Below are 19,244 nucleotides of genomic sequence, written 5' to 3'. Positions count from 1 at the left end.
AACAAAAATGAGCCAGGCGTGATGATGTGTGCCTGTAGTCCCAGCTTCTTGGGAGGCTGAGGTAGGAGAATCATTTGCACCCTGGAGACAGAGATTGCAGTGAGCCGAGATCACGCCACTGCACTCTAGCCTGGGTGACAGAGTGAGACACTTTCTCAAAAAAAAAAAAAAATATATATATATATATATATATATATATATATATACATTTATATAATGACTGGGGCATTGAAATTTTTATTTTTGAATATTAAAGATATGGAGAAATTTTTTCAATATATCATTAAGTAGGAACAAGTTAGAAACCAAGCTTTGTATACCAATTTGTTATGTTAGATATCTATCGATATGTAAATATGCATAGAAGTATATGTGTGTGTATAGATAGAATGTTTAGATATATATACACTCACCAACTTTATTTTTTTTTGAAATATCTTTTAGGAAATTTAAAATATATTTGTCAAACTTCCCAAGTTTCTAAAATAAGCATGTGTTCTCTACATAATTAGGAAAAACATACCTCTTGGAAGAAGTGCCTAAGTCACAAGAAGTTTCTAACTCGTTGTCTCTGCTGTAACCACATTACTGTATGAGCAGTCCTCTACCCATTTTGAGGAGACCCTCAAAATCTCCTGAGAACTTTTAGCCATTTCTCTAAAAACATCAAATCAGTCTGGGCACTGTAGTTTACGCCTTTAATCCCAGCACACTGGGAGGCTGAGGCAGGAGAATTACTTGAGGTCAGGTGTTCAAGACCAGCCTGGCCAACATGGTGAAACTCCATCTCTACTGAAAATACAAAATTAGCTGGACATGGTGGCATATGCCTGTAATCCCAACTACTCGGGAGGCTGAAGCAGGAGAATTGCTCGAACCTGGGAGATGGAGGTTGCAGTGGGTTAAGATTGTGTCACTGTGCTCCAGCCTGGGCGACAGAAGCAAGATTCCATCTAAAAAAATAATAATAATAATAAAAATAAATCAGTGGTTTATTAGAGGCAAGTGACATAATTTTGCTACTTAACACTAAAGATGATTTCTTTGTCTTCATATTTTTTTCTATTTTAGGGGAAACAATAGTAAATGTCTTAGACTTTAAGAAGGATGCTGGGCTGTGGCACGGCATGTTTGCGGTAAGCTATTTAGATTTAAGGCCTTTAGTATAAATTGTGCTTGAGATAAGGCCAGCATGCTGTGTAACTGGAGCATCTCTCACTGCTTGTGTGAAATTTAAGCCCCCAAAAGATCAGTAATATTTTCCAGAGGATATATCACCTTTCCATTGGACAGAATGTTTTGAATGACTGCCATGGATAAGCTGCCACAATTGAAGAAGAGTAACGAGGTAGATGGGGATTATTCCTATCAGAGAGGAACAGGTAACATACTATGGGTGTTAGAGAAAGGTGACTTCCTTCCAGTCTGGGCTTCAAGGCAGTTTTTATGGAAGAAGTCACAGCTGAGTTGGACTTTGAAAAATAGGTAAGCTTTAGACATACAGAGATTTTTGTAGGGGGATATAGAGGTAGAGAGAGGGGACATTTCAAGTGGTGAAACTACCATATGTAACATGCCATATAGGTGGAGAGAGAAAAAAAAAACAACCCCAGTGTCCCAGAATTGAAAAGGTCCTAAGGGAGCATCTAGTTCCACTTCCTTAAATATTGTAGGAGCTGGGAAAGCATTAGAAATGAATTGTGAGGGAAGAGGAGGTGGATCCCTTTTCACCCAGAACCCTTGGTATCTTTTGTGTACTTACTTTCTAGTGCTTTTCTGAAACCTTTCCCGTTTTCTTTTTTATCAGAAGTTAAAAATCCTTTTGAGGAGTTAAGAAGAATCTCTTCCTTGTGATACCAAGTGAAAGATAGGGACATGTGTGAAGAATGAGTTATTAACACCAGCCTTTTTCTGAAACCAAAAGTTTGTCACCAGAACTAGAAACCTGGAGGAAGAAAATAGTATCTTGCAGTGGTATCTTGGTTTCTTTGGGCAAATTAGAGAGTAAGCAAAATGGCTAATCTAAATAACAAGACTTGGTTATTATGCCAGGCTGCATCTCTTTGGGGACAGGGTGTCTTGGGTGTGCTTGATTAGAGTGGCAGAAGAGACACTGAATTGCATGACCCCTCAACGCCTTCAGCTTTATCTAACCAAACAAATAACAGGTGTAGGCAGGAACTCCGTAAAAAATAGGGACACTGATTTCTTGCTTTGTGATGCTCACCTGCCCCTTTGTGGCATGTGGCAAGTATGAACACTATAAAAGCATTAAGTGGGTTGGAGGGCAGTTTGGCAGTGTCTGTTAACATTTTAAAACCATATACCATGGCCGGGCGCTGTGACTCACCCCTGTAATCCCAGCACTTTGGGAGGCAAAGGCAGGCATATGACCTGAAGTCAGGAGTTCAAGACCAGCCTGGCCAACATGGTGAAACCCTGATTCTACTAAAAATACAAAAATTAGCTGGGCATGGTGGCACATGCCTGTAATCCCAGCTACTTGGGAGGCTAAGGAAGGAGAATTGTTTGAACTCAGGAGGCAGAGTTTGCAGTGGGCCGTGATCACACCAGTGCCCTTCAATAAATGAATGAATGAATGCATCATGCACATACCAGTCCAAGCTGCCCTGGAGGCTGAGGCAAGAGGATCACTTGATTTCAGGAATTGGAGGCCAGCCTGGGCAACATAGTGAAACCCCTGTGTCTTTTTTAAAAAAACAAAGGCTGGGCACAGTGGCTCATGCCTGTAATCTTCAGCACTTTGGGAGGCCAAGGCAGGTGGATCACCCAAAGTCAGGGGTTCAAGACCAGCCTAGCCAACTTGATGAAACCCCATCTCTACTAAAAATACAAAAAATTAGTTGGGTGTGGTAGTACGCACCTATAATCCCAACTACTTGGGACTGAGGCAGGAGAATCGCTTGAACCTGGGGGGTGGAGGTTTCAGTGAGCTGAAATCATGCTACTGCACGGCAGCCTGGGCGACAGAGAAACTGTCTCAAAAAAAAAAAGCATATCCCATACAACAGCAGTACTACATATCTGTATAGGAAAATACTTGTACAAGCCCAGGGAAATGAGTAAGAATGTGCTTCTTGAAACATTTTTTTATAATAGCAAAAAATTTTCATTAATAGGGAAAGGCCTAAATAATTGTGATATAGTCAAACAATGGAATACTATGCCACAGTTCAAATAGAATTATGTAGCTCTCTTATACTGGTATGTGTAGATTTAACGCTGAAACAATTTAAATCAAAAAAGCAAGTTACAAATATATGTATAATATGATGCCTTTTATGTTAAAAATATGTATATATTTCTATGGGAACAAATATGTATGAAAATGTATTGAAAAAACATTGGAGTCTGGGTACAGTAGCTCACGCCTGTAATCCCAGCACTTTGGGAGGCCAAGGCGGGTGGATCATCTGAGGTCAGGAGTTTGAGACCAGCCTGGCAAACATGCTGAAACCCTGTCTCTACAAAAAACACAGAAATTAGCCAGGTGTGGTGACATGTGCCTGTAATCCCAGCTGTTTGGGAGGCTGAGGCAGAAGGATCATTTGAGCCTGGGAGGCAGAGGTTGCAATGAGCCAAGATCTGCCACTGTACTCCAGGCTGCAAGACACAGTGAGACTCCATGTCAAAAAATAAAAAAAGAAAAAAGACTGGAAGGATATGTATCAAATTTGTAACATTTCAGGAATTGGAGGCCAGCCTGGGCAACATAGTGAAACCCCTGTGTCTTTTTTAAAAAAACAAAGGCTGGGCACAGTGGCTCATGCCTGTAATCTTCAGCACTTTGGGAGGCCAAGGCAGGTGGATCACCCAAAGGTGAGGAGGGGAGTGAACCAGGTTGGAGGGTAGGTATTAAAGGAACTTCAATCTTATATTTAATATTTAATATTGTTTTCAAAGAGCATGTATTTGAGTATTACTTGTATAATTAAAATTGCTGACAGAATATCAACTCAGTTTTAAAATACTAAGTACGTATTTTGTATTAATTACTTTTCCTCTTTGTTTTTCAGAATGTAATGAACAAGATGCACACCATTAGCGTACCCTACTCTGTCATGAAAACCTGTCCTCTCTCTTGGGTCCAAAGAGTACATGCTCACAAAGGTAAGTCTACCAGCAGCATCTAAGATTTAATTATATGACTGTTTGAATTAAGATTTCAGGGACTTCAGAGATTTTCAAATTGCCCTTGTTAGAAACATTTCTGTGCCCCTTTGTCCTTAACAAATTGAGTTTAGCTACTACAAAATTAGGTACCTTGTCTGTTTCATCTCAAGAGACAAATTTTTTCCAAATGCGAGCCTTGAATTAGATTTAAGTGTCTTGGTGTTCACAGTTTCCTTGGCTAGGATACCGTGGCCTGCCTAGAGAGTCTCAGTGAACCAACAATTGCAGGTCCCATCAGTTGTCTAAATGTGATACTTTCTGCCTCTCAGCTATTGGCACAATCCCTTTGAAGCCTTTTTTGATTTTCTCCTAGCAAAAGTCATGATTCCCCAAATAAATAAAAATGTCTTTATTATGGTATATTACATATGTACCAAATTTTTCGTGTATGTTAACTTCGTCGCTTTTGAATTTTTAGCGAAGGTAGCTTTAGTAAAATGTCGGGACTTGCACTGGGCTATGATGGCACATCGGGACCAAAGAGATGTGAGCTTGAGTTCCCTCCGAATGTTAATTGTGACTGATGGAGCTAACCCCTGTGAGTATATCTGCATTGTGGGTCTGGGAATATCCTGTGTTTTGATAGATTAGGTTTTGTTTGCCCTCTTGATAGCTTTTTTTTTTTAACATCTGTACTAAGATGTAATTCACATATGAAAAACGCACTCATTTAAGGTGTGCAATTCAGTGGTTTTGGTATATTTACGAGTTGTACAACTGCTATTAAAATCTAAGTTTAGAACATTTTCATCACCCAAAAATAAACTACGTACCCATTATCAGTCACTCCCCGTTTTTCCCCCTGCCCCCAGCCCTAGGCAACTGCTAATCTGCTGCTTGTCTCTCTAGATTTGCCTGTTCTGGACATTTCTTATAAATCCAGTAATATAGTATGTGGTCTTTGTGACAGGCTTCTTTCACTTAGCATGTTTTCAAGGTTCATCCATGTTGTAGTATCTGTCAGTACTTTTGCATTCCTTGTTATTACCAAGAAATAGTCCATTGTATAGTTATACCACATTGTATTTATTTATTCATCTTTTGATGAATCTATGAGCTTTTAAGCCATTCATTCTTGCTCACTCATGTATGGCCTCTTTCTGTCATGGAACTGGGTATTCCTTGGCTAAAAGAAGCAATATGAAGGTGACTTCATGTAACCAAGTGTCTGGACTTTATGTAAATTCCTCTTAGCAGCAAATCAAAGGAGTTTGGAAAAACTTTTAGAGATCTTACTGTGTTACCTGCTTTTCCCTTCAATCCCCCAAATCCTGATCCTTCACACAGTAGAATCAGGTAGAGTACTTTGTTATAAATGGACTTTTGTCAGTAGTTACATTGATCATCATAGTTTAAAACACAGACATGGGATTGACCTTAATAACACAGAGAAGGTGGAGCTAAGCCAATATTAAATTGCACTGGCTGTGATGGTACCTCAGGAAGAGTTGCTGAACTATAAACTGACTGCATATTGCTGGCAGTGTTATCTCTGATACTGATTTGTCAGTTTGGTAGGAGCAGCATTATACCAAGTTGTAACTTTAAATAGTGTCAGTGACCTTTTATGGGCTGGATGAACCTTAATTTGCCCTTGAAATGTATCAAACCATCTCACAGGGACAGCAAACTATTTTTGTGGAATTAACAATATACAATGTGAGCTCTCATGAGAAATAAGTATTTTTTTTTTTTAAGTATTTCTTTTTAAAGAAATGGTAAACAGCTTTTTACTGTTTACCATTATCTTGCAGTAATGAAAATGACAATTTCAGCTTTAGGTTGATCTGTTCCAACTCCTTAGGGTCTGTGTCATCCTGTGATGCCTTCCTGAGCCTGTTCCAAAGCCATGGACTGAAGCCTGAGGCCATCTGTCCGTGTGCCACGTCCGCCGAAGCCATGACTGTAGCAATCCGCAGGTACTGTTCCGGATGTCAGATACTCCTGATGTATGTTACAACTTGGATGAAATGTACAGTATTTACCGGGTGATGACAAAGGGTATTAACTAATTTTCTAAGTAGTTTCAAGCATATTAAATTTTTCAGTTTACTGCATATACTTTGATCAAGAGTGGGAAAAATGAAATTTTTTTTTAATACTGATCAAAGTATATGCAGTAAACTTAAAAATTTAATTGATATCATTTCATATTTGTGAATTAGCTATTTTTCTCTGCTATTTTGTTTTTCGGAATCCATAGCACCCTAGACTACAAATAGTCTGTTCCTGATTGTAGCGTAAGTATGGATAGCATATCTGTAGTATACTCAGGACCGTTATATGTATGTAAGTATAAGTGTGTGTGTGTAATATACATACACACATATACTTTTCTTTCTTTTAAAGATAGGGTCTCTCTCACCCGAGGTGGAGTGATCATGGCTCACTGCAGCCTCAACCTCCTGGGCTCAAGCAGCCCTCCTGCCTCAACTTCCTGAGTAGCTAGGACTACAGGTGTGCACCACCACACCTGGCTAATTTTTAAATTATTTTGTGAGCTAGGTTCTTGCTATGTTGCCCAGGCTGGTCTCAAATTACTGGCTTTGAGCAGTCCTCCTTCTTTGGCTTCCCAAAGTGCTGGGATTGCAAGCATGAGCCAGTGAGCCTGGCCTAGTACGTAATACTTGACAATGATAATAAATGACCATGTTGCTGGTTTATGTGTTTACTATACTATACTTTTTTTTAATTTAATTTTTTAGAGATGGAGTGTAGGTCTGTTACCCAGGCTGGAACACAGTGGCGTGATCATAGCTCATTGTAGCCTTGACCTCCCAGGCTCAAATGGTTCTCCCACTCAACCTCCCAAGTAGTTGGGACTACTAGCATGCACCATCATACCTGGCTAATTTTTGTATTTTTTGTAGAGATGGGGTCCCACTATATTGCCCAGGCTGGTCTTGAACTCCTGGCCTCAAGCGATCATCCTGACTCAGCAGTTGCTGGGATCGCAGGTGTGAGTGACCACACCCAGCTCTAATTTGGCATATTTTTGGTAGAGAAAATGGAGAATTTTTTTGGTAGTGTAGCCAGAGGAAATTTATTATCCTACGTATTTGTATTTTTCTCTTGATGTTATTTCATTTACCAAATTTGATGGGTTTTTCTTTTCAGACCTGGAGTTCCAGGAGCCCCTTTGCCAGGAAGAGCCATTCTCTCAATGAATGGATTGAGCTATGGAGTAATACGGGTCAATACTGAAGATAAAAATTCAGCACTTACGGTCCAGGATGTGGGGCATGTAATGCCTGGTGGTGAGTCATGAGGAGCACCATAGTTTTTCATAAAGCTTTGACATCAGAGATAATAGAGCCTGATAAAATACAGAATCCCAAACCAGGAATCCTTAATTCAGTATTTAACTCATTTAATTTCTCAGAGCCTCTCTAATAATTAACTCATTATAATTATGCCAACCTTCCAGCGGTATTGTAAGACTTATCGATTGTGAATGCTTCACGTCCATTTCTTTACCTGGAAGGCCAAATACTGAGACATGTTAAAGTTATCTGGTTTTCACTATAATTGCCAAGCCATTGGGACTAGCAGAAAATTAGAGCATATTGCTTCCATGAGTGTTTGAGTTTGATCTGCCTAAAGGTAACACCTCATTCATCTAACCTGTTAATTTGGGCTTTGCATTCATCTTTAATATGTCACTGTCTATACAAGTTTTACATTTCAAATATACTTATGTAGTTTCAGGTTTGTGTTTAGCATTCCTGTTTCATATTTTTATTTAATGCCACTCAGTAAAGGCAAGACTTTCTTGGGTTCACAGGATGGAGTTGTTATTTTATAAAGGTTTTCTAGAATCTTTATTCCTTAACCTGTATTTTCTGTACATTAGGGATGATGTGTATTGTGAAACCAGATGGACCTCCCCAGCTCTGCAAAACAGATGAAATTGGAGAAATCTGTGTTAGCTCCAGAACTGGAGGCATGATGTACTTCGGGCTTGCTGGTGTGACAAAAAATACATTTGAGGTACATGATAATTAACATTTCCCAGGGAAAATGTTTGGTGAGATGAGGATGTTACGAGGGCACAATCCCTGGTTGATGGGATAGTGTATAACATGTGGTTGAGAGTGTGTACTCTGGAGCTAGACTTGCCTAAGTTCAAATTCTGACTCTGCCACTCACCAGCTGACCTTGGGTGAATTGGTTAACCTCTCTGTGCCCCAATTTCCTTATCTTTAAATGTGAGTAACAGGCCAGGCATGGTGGCTCATGCCTGTAATCCCAGCACTTTGGGACGCTGAGGCAGACAATCAAGAGGTCAGGAGATAGAGACCATCCTGGCCAACATGTGTCTCTACTAAAAATACAAAAAAATTAGCTAGGTATGGTGGCGCATGCCTGTAATCCCAGCTACTCGGGAGGCTGAGACAGAAGAATAGTTTGAACCAGGGAGTTGGAGATTGCAGTGAACCGAGATTATGCCACTGCACTCAAGCCTGGCGACAGAGCAAGACTCCATCTCAAAAAAAAAAAAAAATGTGAGTAGTAATAGTACCTATGTCATAGGATTGTTGTGAGCATTTATAAAGTACTTAAAAACAGCATCTGGCACATAGGAGGTGCTGTTGTATATCTGTTAGATTTTTTAAAAGGGTAAGATGGGCTGGGCATGGTAGCTCACACCTGTAATCCTGACACCTTTGGAGGTTGAGGCAGAAGGATTGCTTGAGGCCAGGAGTTCGAGACCAGCCTGGGCAACATAGCAAGATCCTACAAAAAAATGTGTTTAAAAATTAGCCAGACATGGTGGTGCATGCCTGTGGTCCCAGCTACTGAGGCAGAAGGATCCTTTGAGGCCAGGAGTTCAAGGCTACAGTGAGCTATGATCATGCCACTGCATACCAGCCTAGGAGACAGAACAAGACTCTGTCTCAAAAACAAAAACAAAAAAGGGGTAAGAGACCTCACAAAAATTCACTCTAGTGAACTTGCCATGGTTTGAGCTTTGTAAATTCAAATTTAATTTCAAGAGTAAACTCAAATTATGCTCAGTTACTAATTAAAAATGAAGACTGTCCTTTCACAGGAGTAAGGTTGCTCATATTATTCAATCTTTCAGTCAGACAAATAATTTTTCAGCACTTTTTATGTGTCTGACACTGTTCCAGATGCTTGGGGTATATCAAGAAACAAAACAAAGCTCCTTGTGGAGTTCATGTTCTTGTAGAGCCAGCACATTCTAGCTAGACTAGCACATGTTTTTCCTGCAGGCAGTTCTGCATGTGAAGCCAGGCTGTAATGGAAAGTTTGCCTAGTGAACCTGGAAGTCAGAACAGGGGCAGTTAATTGTCTACATTTCATAATTGCAATTAACCTATCTCAAGATACATTTTACGGAGCAGAGAAATTCAACTGGCGGCCACATCCATCTTCAGACAAGACAGAGCTTATATGAGCACTCCAAATTTTCAATTCTTTGAGCTGCCTTTTTTTTTTTTTTTTTTTTTTTTTTGAGACAGAGTCTCGCTGTATTGCCAGGCTGGAGTGCAGTAGTGCGATCCCAGCTCACTGCAACTTCCATTTTCCGGTTTCAAGCAATTCTCCTGCCTCAGCCTCCCAAGTAGCTGGGACTACAGTTGCACACCACCACGCCTGGCTAATTTTTTGTATTTTTGGTAGAGAAGGGCATCTCCATGTTGGTCAGACTGGTCTCGAACTCCCGACCTCTGGTCGTCCACCCACCTCAGCCTCCCAAAGTGCTGGGATTACAGGCATGAGTCACTGCACCCAGCCTGAGCTTCTTTTTCTATAATCTAGACTAGTGATTCCCAGGATGGAAGGTCACAGGTATCTGCTGTCACATTTGAAAAATAGTACATGTGATTGTATACTAAGAGATGTAGCTTTAGAGAAAGTATCACCTCTATGATATTGTATCTATGCTCTCCATGATGTGGTGCCTGAAAAGGGCTAAGAGCTCCTGGGCTGAGGCTTATCTTTGTGTTTACCCAACCTAAAATGGTTTATATCATTTACTAAATGTCTTTCTCATTACTATTACTACTGTGCTCTTGGCCAGCCTTCAAAAGCTGTTCACAATTCACCTTGCCAGAAGTGGGCATTCAAAACCTCTTCAAACATATGTTTACTGCCAGTCTCCTGGTTTACTTTTCTAGATGATTGATATACCTCCCTCAAGTGCATATACATTTAACTAATTTAAATCTCACCCCGTTTCTCTTGTTTTTAAGTACTTGGGTTATGTGTGTTCCAATACCTGTAATTTTTCTTTTTCTTTCTTTCTTTTTTTTCCTTTCCTCTTGAGACATATCGCACTCTCTGTCACCCAGGCTGGAATAGAGTGGCTCAATCATAATTCATTGCAGCCTTCAAGTTCTGGCCTCAGGTGATGCTTTCACCTTGGCCTCCCAAAGTGCAAGGATTACAGGCATGAACTGTTGCACCTGTAATTTTTCTTTTTGACTTTTCCTTACTAAAAACAAGAGCCTCAAGCAGTGTTTGAAGATACTGATAATATTTTATTTCATTACCTTTCCTAGGAGGCAGTTGCCTAGCCAGGATTCTTAGACTTAATACAAAACTGCTAGGTCCATAGTAATGAATAAAATTTGAAATCTGCAGTATAAATTTAGTGATAGTGAAGTAGAGTAAAAATCCTACCAGAAAAGGACAAAACTGGTTATTTGGGTTTTCCAAATTAAAATCCCCAGTATTTTTCTTACTGGATTATTTAAATCCTGAAAGAGTTTACCAGTGTGGTTAACATTTCCCTAGGACAAAAGATCTAGTTTTTAAAATTTCTTGTGTGTGTTTGTTTTGTTGTTGTTTGTTGTTTTGTTTTGTTTTTTGAGGTGGAGTCTCGCTCTGTCACCCAGGCTGGAGTGCAGTGGTGTGCGATCTTGGCTCACTGCAACCTCTGATTCCTGGGTTCAGGCTATTCTCCTGCCTCAGCCTCCTGAGTAGCTGGGATTACAGGTGCCTGCCACCATGCCTGGCTAATTTTTTTGTATTTTTAATAGAGACAGGGTTTCACCATGTTGGCCAGCCTGGTCTTGAACTCCTGACCTCAGGTGATCTGCCCACTTAAGCTTCCCAGAGTGCTGGGATTACAGGCATGAGCCACTGTGCCTGGCCAAGATCTAACATATACTAGTCAGAAAATAAAATGTTTTAAAAATAAGTTCCCAGGGAGAAAAACTTTTGTGAGACGTATGACAACAGAGAGTTGATTTTCTTTTCTTTTTTTTTTTTTGAGATGGACTTTCGCTCTTGTTACCCAGGCTGGAGTGCAATGGCGCCATCTCGGCTCACCACAACCTCCGCCTCCCGGGTTCAGGCAATTCTCCTGCCTCAGCCTCCTGAGTAGCTGGGATTACAGGCACGTGCCACCATGCCCAGCTAATTTTTTGTATTTTTAGTAGAGACGGGGTTTCACCATGTTGACCAGGATGGTCTGGATCTCTTGACCTCGTGATCCACCCGCCTCGGCCTCCCAAAGTGCTGGGATTACAGGCTCACCATGTTGACCAGGATGGTCTAGATCTCTTGACCTTGTGATCTACCCGCCTCGGCCTCCCAAAGTGCTGGGATTACAGGCTTGAGCCACCGTGCCCGGCCGAGAGTTGATTTTCTATCACTCCCATGTGCTCGCTATTTGAAGCAAGTGAAACTCTCTTCTTCATCTGTAAAATGGAAATACTAACGCTGTTTCTATACAATTAATTTGAGGATTAAATGTAAAGCAAATAAACCTGTGCCTGGTACTGATAAGCATTTAGTAAATGTTAGCTCTTGTTATTATTTTATATAAAAAAGAAATCTTAAAAAGTATCCAGGTGAGGCCAGGAGTGGTTGCTTATGCCTGTCTTCCTAGCACTTTGAGATGCTGAGGAGGATGGATTACCTGAGGTCAAAAGTTTGAGACCAGCCTGGCCAACATGGTGAAACCTCATCTCTGCTAAAAATACAAAACTTAGCTGAGCATGGTGGCAGGTGCCTGTAATCCCAGCTACTCAGGAGGCTGAGGCAGGAGAATCACTTGAACCTGGGAGGTGGAGGTTGCATTGAGTCAAGATCGTGCAATTGTACTCCAGCCTGGGCAACAGAGCCAAAAACTCTGTCTCAAAAAAAAAAAAAAATATATATATATATATATATATATATATATATATATATATATATATATATACATACACACACACACACATACTTACACGCACGCAGACACACACACACACACGTGTATATATATGTGCATGCTGTGGTTCACACCTGTAGTCCCAGCAATTCCACAGTGTAAAACAGGAGGAGAGCAACTATCAGGTAGAAAAAATAGATGAGAGACATGAATAGGCTACTCACAAAAGAAATACAAATGTCCAGAAAACAAAGGAAAAGAAATGCAAATGTATTACTTATGAAATGCAATTAAAGCAATAAGGGATTAATGTCTGCTGTCTTGAATTTAAAAAAAATTTTTAAGTCTGAGTGTGGTGGCTCACTCCTGTAATCCCAACACTTTGGGAAGCCAAAGAAGGAGGATTGCTTGAGGTTAGGCGTTTAATACCAGCCTGGGCAACATAGTGAGACCCATCTCTACAAAAGAATTAAAAATTAGCCAGGCGTGGTAATGCACATCTATAATCTCAGCTACTTGGGAGGCTGAGGTGGGAAGATTATTTGAGCCTAGGAGTTTAAGGCTGCAGTGAGCTATGATTGCATCTTTGCACTCCAGCCTGGGCAAGAGAGTGAGACTATACATCATTTGAAAAAAAAAAAAAAAACTTCTTTTGCCAAGCTGGAGTGCAGTGGCACAATCTCAGCTCACTGCAACCTCCGCCTCCTGGCTTCAAGCAATTCTCCTGCCTCCCAAGTAGCTGGGACTATAGGCACGTACCACTATGCCCAGCTAATTTTTGTATTTTTAGTAGAGACGGGGTTTCACCATGTTGGCCACGATGGTCTGGATCTCTTGACCTCATGATCTGCCCGCCTCAGCGTCCCAAAGCTCTGGGATAACAGGCGTTAGCCACTGTGCCCAGCCAAAAAGATATTTTTTAAATGAATTCACAATGGGATATATTTTTTGGTACCAGATTGGCAAAGTTTGGAAAAATGGGCAACACAATATTAGCTAGGACATGGGAAAAATCAGACATTCTAATACGGTATTAATGAGTGTAAATGGATACTACAGTTTTATAGGCCAGCCAATTAAAATTGAAAAGACTCATGCCTTTTGTAGAAATACATAAATGAACACAGCAGTATTCATTAAAGCACCTTTACAATAGTTAAAAATTAGAATGGCCTATCCATCTATAATAAAAGACTGGTTCTGTTCTAATAGCTATGATTTCCTGAATACTGAGTCTGGGTCAGATACGATACTTGTTTCTGCAAATCTGTTTACATTCTTTAATTTTCACTCCAAGCCTGTGAGAGGCACAGAGTACTCCGTTAAATAGCTGTGAAACAGGGGCTTTGAAAAGTCCAGGCACTTGCCCAAAGTGTGTTACTAGTCAGTGGCAGAGCCAGAAATTGAAATAACACCAAGGACTATGTTGTCCTTTCCCCATTACAGAGCTATTTTACAAAGTGGGCTAAATCAACAAGGGTATCCAAGATATATTTCATGGAAAAGCAAGTTCCAAAAAGTATAATAAGATCCATTAAAAAAAAAACAAAACTCTTAGTACATTTATATATATCTTCTTAAAAGTTCAGAGAGATTAAACAATAAATTGTAATTATTTGTTATTGCTTAAAGGGATAGGATTACTGGATTCACTATTATATTATTTTTTCACTAAGCATGTATTTTAGTAAGACTTCTTAAAAGTCACATATACTTTCTAAGAAAAAGCAAAGTTTTGCACTTCCTTTTGTCTCTTAGGTAATTCCAGTGAATTCTGCAGGCTCTCCTGTTGGGGATGTTCCATTCATCCGATCAGGATTGCTGGGATTTGTAGGGCCGGTAAGTGATGCTTTCATGTTGATTTTGTTACATTTGATCCAAATATTTGGACTTTAATTCATGGAACAGAACAAATTCGGATTAGTCCAAGAGTGTTACAGAATCACTTAACTTATATTTAAAGCAGTCGTTGTAAGGATGTCATAAAATGAGTTAGTGTTTATCATTTCTGCTACCTAAGTTCATTTGACTCCTTCAAACTAAGACTTTTTTCTTCTTTTTTTTTTTTTTTAAAGGAGACAGGGTTTCACTATGTTAGCCAGGCTGGTCTTGAACTCCTGACCTAATGATCCACCTGCCTCAGCCTCCCAGATGCTGGGATTACAGGCATGAGCCACCTCGCCTGGCCAAACTAAGACATTTTTTATTTTCTCCCCACTCCCCCAGGTCAGAAGACATGATGAGACTTTTTTTTTCTTTTCAGAACTCTTTTCACTTATTCTCTCTCTGATTTGATTAACATGTTGCAATAAGTTGGAAGAGTGCTGGAAAAAGTTACCTTCAATAGCAAAGAGAAACCATAACACATAGTGTACAGAGCATTTTCATGTCAATGTTTGGCACTATGTGATGTGTAATAGTAAATCTTTTGAGTGAAAAAACAGTTTGGGCGAGGTGTGGTGGCTCATGCCTGTAATGTCAGCACTTTGGGAGGCCAAGGTGGGCAGATCACCTGAGGTCAGGAGTTTGAGACCAGCCTGGCCAACATGGTGAAACCCCACCTCTACTAAGAATACAAAAATTAGCTGGATGTGGTGGCATATGCCTTTTATTCCAGCTACTTGGGAGGCTGAGGCATGAGAATCGCTTGAACCTGGAAGGTAGAGATCCCGCCACTATGCTCCAGCCTGGGCAACAGAGTGAGAGTTTATTTCAAAAAACAAACAAAAAAAAACCAGTTTGCTATTCAGAACATAGTATTTATAGGTACAGGATTAGAGATAATCAGGACGTAAAAAGCCTATTCTCAAAGAGCTCACAGTGAACTTGATGAGCCACAGCAGAGATCTAAGTCATGGAGGGGCTTTGCATGACATCATGGAAAGTACGATTTTGTTTTGTAAGTAGCGGACAGCCATTATTCCTAGCTAAGCCCGTATCCCTCCATTCATCTCTAATTACCTCCTATCCTCTCTTTCTTTTCCACTTAACATCTTCAGTCCTATAAGAGATCTAATTTTATTTTATTTCTTCCTTGCCATTAATGAAGTGACAGGGTGGGTGAGGACATAGGTCTAGGAGAATCACTCTCTACAACTGTTGTCTTGACTTTTTCACTCAGCACCAGGAAATTCTCAGAGACCCAGCTCCTTTTAGCTTAGAGCTCCATGATTGAGGTCCAAGATGGAGGTCCAAGCTTCGCATCTGCATTATAAGAAACAGGGAAAGGTGCAGTCCTCTTCTTTAAAGGAAGATTCCCTGAAGCTGCTGTGCAACACTTCCACTTATTGGTCTGAACTAGTCCCACAGCCACCTCTAGCTGCAAGGGAGGCTGGAATGCAGTCTTTATTTCAGTCAGCCATGCCTAGCTAAAAATTATCCTACTGTGAACGAAATGGAGAATGGACATTGAAGGAGTGGCAGTGACTGTCTTACTCCTTTACTAACACCATAGCTTTTCAGGCTGTGTTGGAAATGGCTGCTTTTTTCCTGACATATGGGATGGACCAGTAGCTTGTTGAGGATATGGGCTGTGTCTTATATGGCCCAGTCAGTGTGTAGGGCACTACATTGTGCTCAGTAAATCAGTGAGTGACATTCACATGAAGATAACCACTAGGTAGGTGAATATATATAAATGGACTAAGACATTTAGGAATTCTGTAATGAAAAATATAAGTTAATTTGCTGCAAATGAGCCTGGGCAGATTATTTATACATTGATGCTTTTGGGGATTCGATAGTAGTTCCTTGCTGCTCTGCTTTCTTATTGGAAAGAAAGGCACCTGCAGTGTTCCTTAGACCTTTCTTTATTAGCCTATTTCTAATCTTGCCAGATGGGAACAGTATTAACCTTACCAGCCTGAAGTGGTCATTTTCCTATTTAAACTGTTTTAATCTCCTAATTCTAATAGTAAATGAATTAATATTTTTCTTCCTCTGTATCCTCTGAAAAGATACATAAGTAATACATAAATCATGGCTGGGAAAATAAACTATGCTTGTGTGGAATCCTAGTTGCTTTCTTACAAAGTTCCTCCCTAAAATAAATACGAGTAAATTCCCTTCTTAGGTATCCTGTGAGACATCATTGGCTATAAGATGCCACTCTTGGGCCAGGCACGATGGTCACACCTGTAATCCCAGCACTTTGGGAAGCCTAGGTGGGTGGATCACAAGGTCAGGAGTTCAAGACCAGCCTGGCCAACATGGTGAAACCCTGTCTCTGCTAAAAATACAAAAATTAGCTGAGCATGGTGGCATGCACCTGTAGACCCAGCTACTCAGGAGGCTAGGGCAGGAGAATTGCTTGAACCTGGAAGGTGGAGGTTGCAGTGAGCCGAGATCCACTGCACTACAACCTGGGCAACAGAGCAAGACTCTGTCTCAAAAAAAAGAGATGTCACTCTTTTCCCAACTAATTTCAGAGATGTCAGGGTATGAAATGCTTTCTCTAGAATTCATAAAATATGGCAGTTGTCTTTTTAATACTTCTTAAATGAGACTTATTTCAAGGCAGGAAGTTAAAATATGTCTGTTTTACTATTTAAATCATGGAAATCAAGGTAAATCATCATTACCTTTCAGGGTAGTTTGGTGTTCGTGGTTGGGAAAATGGATGGCTTACTGATGGTTAGTGGTCGAAGACATAATGCTGATGACATTGTTGCTACTGGATTGGCTGTAGAGTCAATAAAGACTGTCTATAGAGGAAGGTGAGTCATACAAAATTCAAATGTTAGCACCTTTTAATGGAATCTAAACGGATCTTCACAGGGTGATTTCAGTTGTATTTTGTAGGTTCTCTTTCCAAGTGATCAGAGTGTTTTTTGGTTAAGCATTACATAAGCCTGGCTTCTTTTTCCTTAGCCTGGCTTTTAATATATATTTCACAACATCTGGTTCTTCAGCTGTAACTAAGAGGATTAAGATGCAACTATGTCCTCTACTTCAGATTTTAAGTATTACCATTTGTTGAATCCTGAGGACTGAGGAGAATTCTAAAACATTAACTTCCTACATTTCTTCAATGCAAAAATAGTGCCATTCAGACTAATTGAGATAGTAGGCATTTACATCTAATAATTGTTTATCTTGTTTCTAAATAAATCATACCATTTTAATGTGGGGATTGACATACTACATAATGTCAAATTCCATGGACAAAGTCAATTAGATATCTTTTTTTCTTTGCTTATTAATGTAAGAAAAGATATTTGCTACATATTTGAGTAGTTGATATTCTATTCAGCAATTTGCAATCATGGATATATCTTTATTAAACTTGGTATCCCTTCAGTTTAAGAAGTAAGAAAAATTAATGAAACAGTTTCTGAAATGTATAGTTTTTTTGTAGTGGTGTGGCTTCCTATGAGATCTAAAGTCTATGGGGCACTAGACTTGTCTTTGGTCATGGTCATATCTCAGCAATCAGTAGTGCCAGACACCTGGTAGGTGTTGGATGAATGTGGGTGGAAGGAAGGAAGGAAGGAAGGAGGGAGGGAGGGAGGGAGGGAGGGAGGGAGGGAAGGAAGGAAGGAAGGAAGGAAGGAAGGAAGGAAGGAAGGAAGGAAGGAAGGAAGGAAGGAAGGAAGGAAGGGTGTCAGGCAGGCATGCCAGCAGACTCCGCTCTCCAGCGCCTTCCCATTCTTTCATGCATTCATTCAACAAATATTCATTGGGTGCCAACTCTGTGACACTGTTCTAGATGCTCCAGCTGTGACAGTGAACAAAACAGGCCATGTCTCTGCCCTTGTGAAGCTCACATTCTCATTGCAGGAAATAGGAACCATATAAATGGAGCAATAGATAATGTGTGAGATGGTAATAAATGCTGTGGAGAAAAACACATTGCGGGTGGGGGTGGCCTACTAGTTTCTATGAGGTGGTCTGGGAGTGCCTCGCTAGTAAGGGGACATTTGAGCGGAGACCTCACTCAGAACCAACTTCATCCTTCCTCCCATGGCCTCTCGGGTCCACTGCGATCTGCCCTGGCCTGGGTCTGACCTCTCTCCCTCCCGCTCTCTGCTTCACCACTTTGCTCCAGGCACACTGGCCTTCTTGCTGTTCCTCAAACCTGCCAAGCTCGTCCCTACCTCAGAACCTTTTCGCTTTCCGTTCCTTCTGCCCGGAAACCTCTTCCTCCAGATCTTCGCGTGGCTCGCGTCCTCACCTCATTCAGGTCTCTGCTCCAATGTCCGCTCCTCAGGGAGGCGCCCCCACCCCCCCAGCCACCCTGCCCTCAGTAATACGCCACCCTACACACCACTCAACCCCTTGTTTATTGCAACATATTATTCTGTATTTATTTGTTTGTTCTGTTTCTAACACATAATTGCCACAAAGATAAGAACTTTGTCTTTTTTACCACTATGTCCCCAACATTCATGACAGTTGTGCTTAAACACATTATCTAAATGAATGAATCCTCATTTTGAGAATAATGATTATGACATTTTCTTTTCTAAGCTACTCATTTCGGGTGGTGTGGTGGGGTTGTCTCCTCTCTGTAGTTCCAGTTAAACAAAGCAAATAGAACTGGTTGTGAAGGGAGTCCTGATGTGTTTGATCTGTCTCTCTTAGAATTGCTGTGTTTTCTGTGTCTGTATTTTATGATGAGCGCATTGTGGTGGTTGCGGAACAGAGACCAGATGCTTCTGAGGAAGATAGTTTCCAGTGGATGAGCCGAGTGCTGCAGGTGAGTGCCCCTTGGGGTCTGTGTCAGGTCAACGGTGGCAGCAACCACTGCCTAAGCATTTTATTTTATTCAGTCGCCAGTAATGCCACCTTACTTTTTCCTCACCAATCATTGCTCACATATTCGGGGTTCTATTAGCCAAACAGATAATTAATACGATTTCTCCTTGTGGACCACTGAGTATTTTTCTGCTCAGGTTGCCAAAAACAATGGAATTGACTTGCCTCA

General features: G+C 40.6%; 1 protein-coding gene across 16 annotated transcripts in view; it reads left to right on the top strand.

Moving 5' to 3' along the window:
• The window catches only part of DIP2B (DIP2 acetate--CoA ligase B (putative)), a 265,368-nt gene that overhangs the window by 205,510 nt on the left and 40,614 nt on the right, over nucleotides 1-19,244 (top strand). For 8 of the 16 annotated variants that reach the window (XM_078336628.1, XM_017976055.4, XM_078336627.1 and 5 more), the window contains 10 exons: nucleotides 1,072-1,136; nucleotides 4,038-4,131; nucleotides 4,613-4,732; nucleotides 5,999-6,113; nucleotides 7,312-7,451; nucleotides 8,048-8,184; nucleotides 14,078-14,158; nucleotides 16,907-17,034; nucleotides 18,366-18,500; nucleotides 18,902-19,016. In XM_078336628.1, coding sequence (XP_078192754.1) covers nucleotides 1,072-1,136; nucleotides 4,038-4,131; nucleotides 4,613-4,732; nucleotides 5,999-6,113; nucleotides 7,312-7,451; nucleotides 8,048-8,184; nucleotides 14,078-14,158; nucleotides 16,907-17,034; nucleotides 18,366-18,500; nucleotides 18,902-19,016 — 1,130 coding nt within the window. The remainder of the gene's footprint in view (nucleotides 1-1,071; nucleotides 1,137-4,037; nucleotides 4,132-4,612; nucleotides 4,733-5,998; nucleotides 6,114-7,311; nucleotides 7,452-8,047; nucleotides 8,185-14,077; nucleotides 14,159-16,906; nucleotides 17,035-18,365; nucleotides 18,501-18,901; nucleotides 19,017-19,244) is intronic. The other 8 variants (XM_078336631.1, XM_035256791.3, XM_078336630.1 and 5 more) reach the window with 1 other exon arrangement.

This window comes from Callithrix jacchus, chromosome 9, assembly GCF_049354715.1.
Source record: "Callithrix jacchus isolate 240 chromosome 9, calJac240_pri, whole genome shotgun sequence".
In the NCBI taxonomy this organism is placed as follows: Eukaryota; Metazoa; Chordata; class Mammalia; order Primates; family Cebidae; genus Callithrix; species Callithrix jacchus.
Note: the sequence above shows the minus strand (reverse complement) of the source record. Positions and strands in the feature narration are given on the sequence as shown.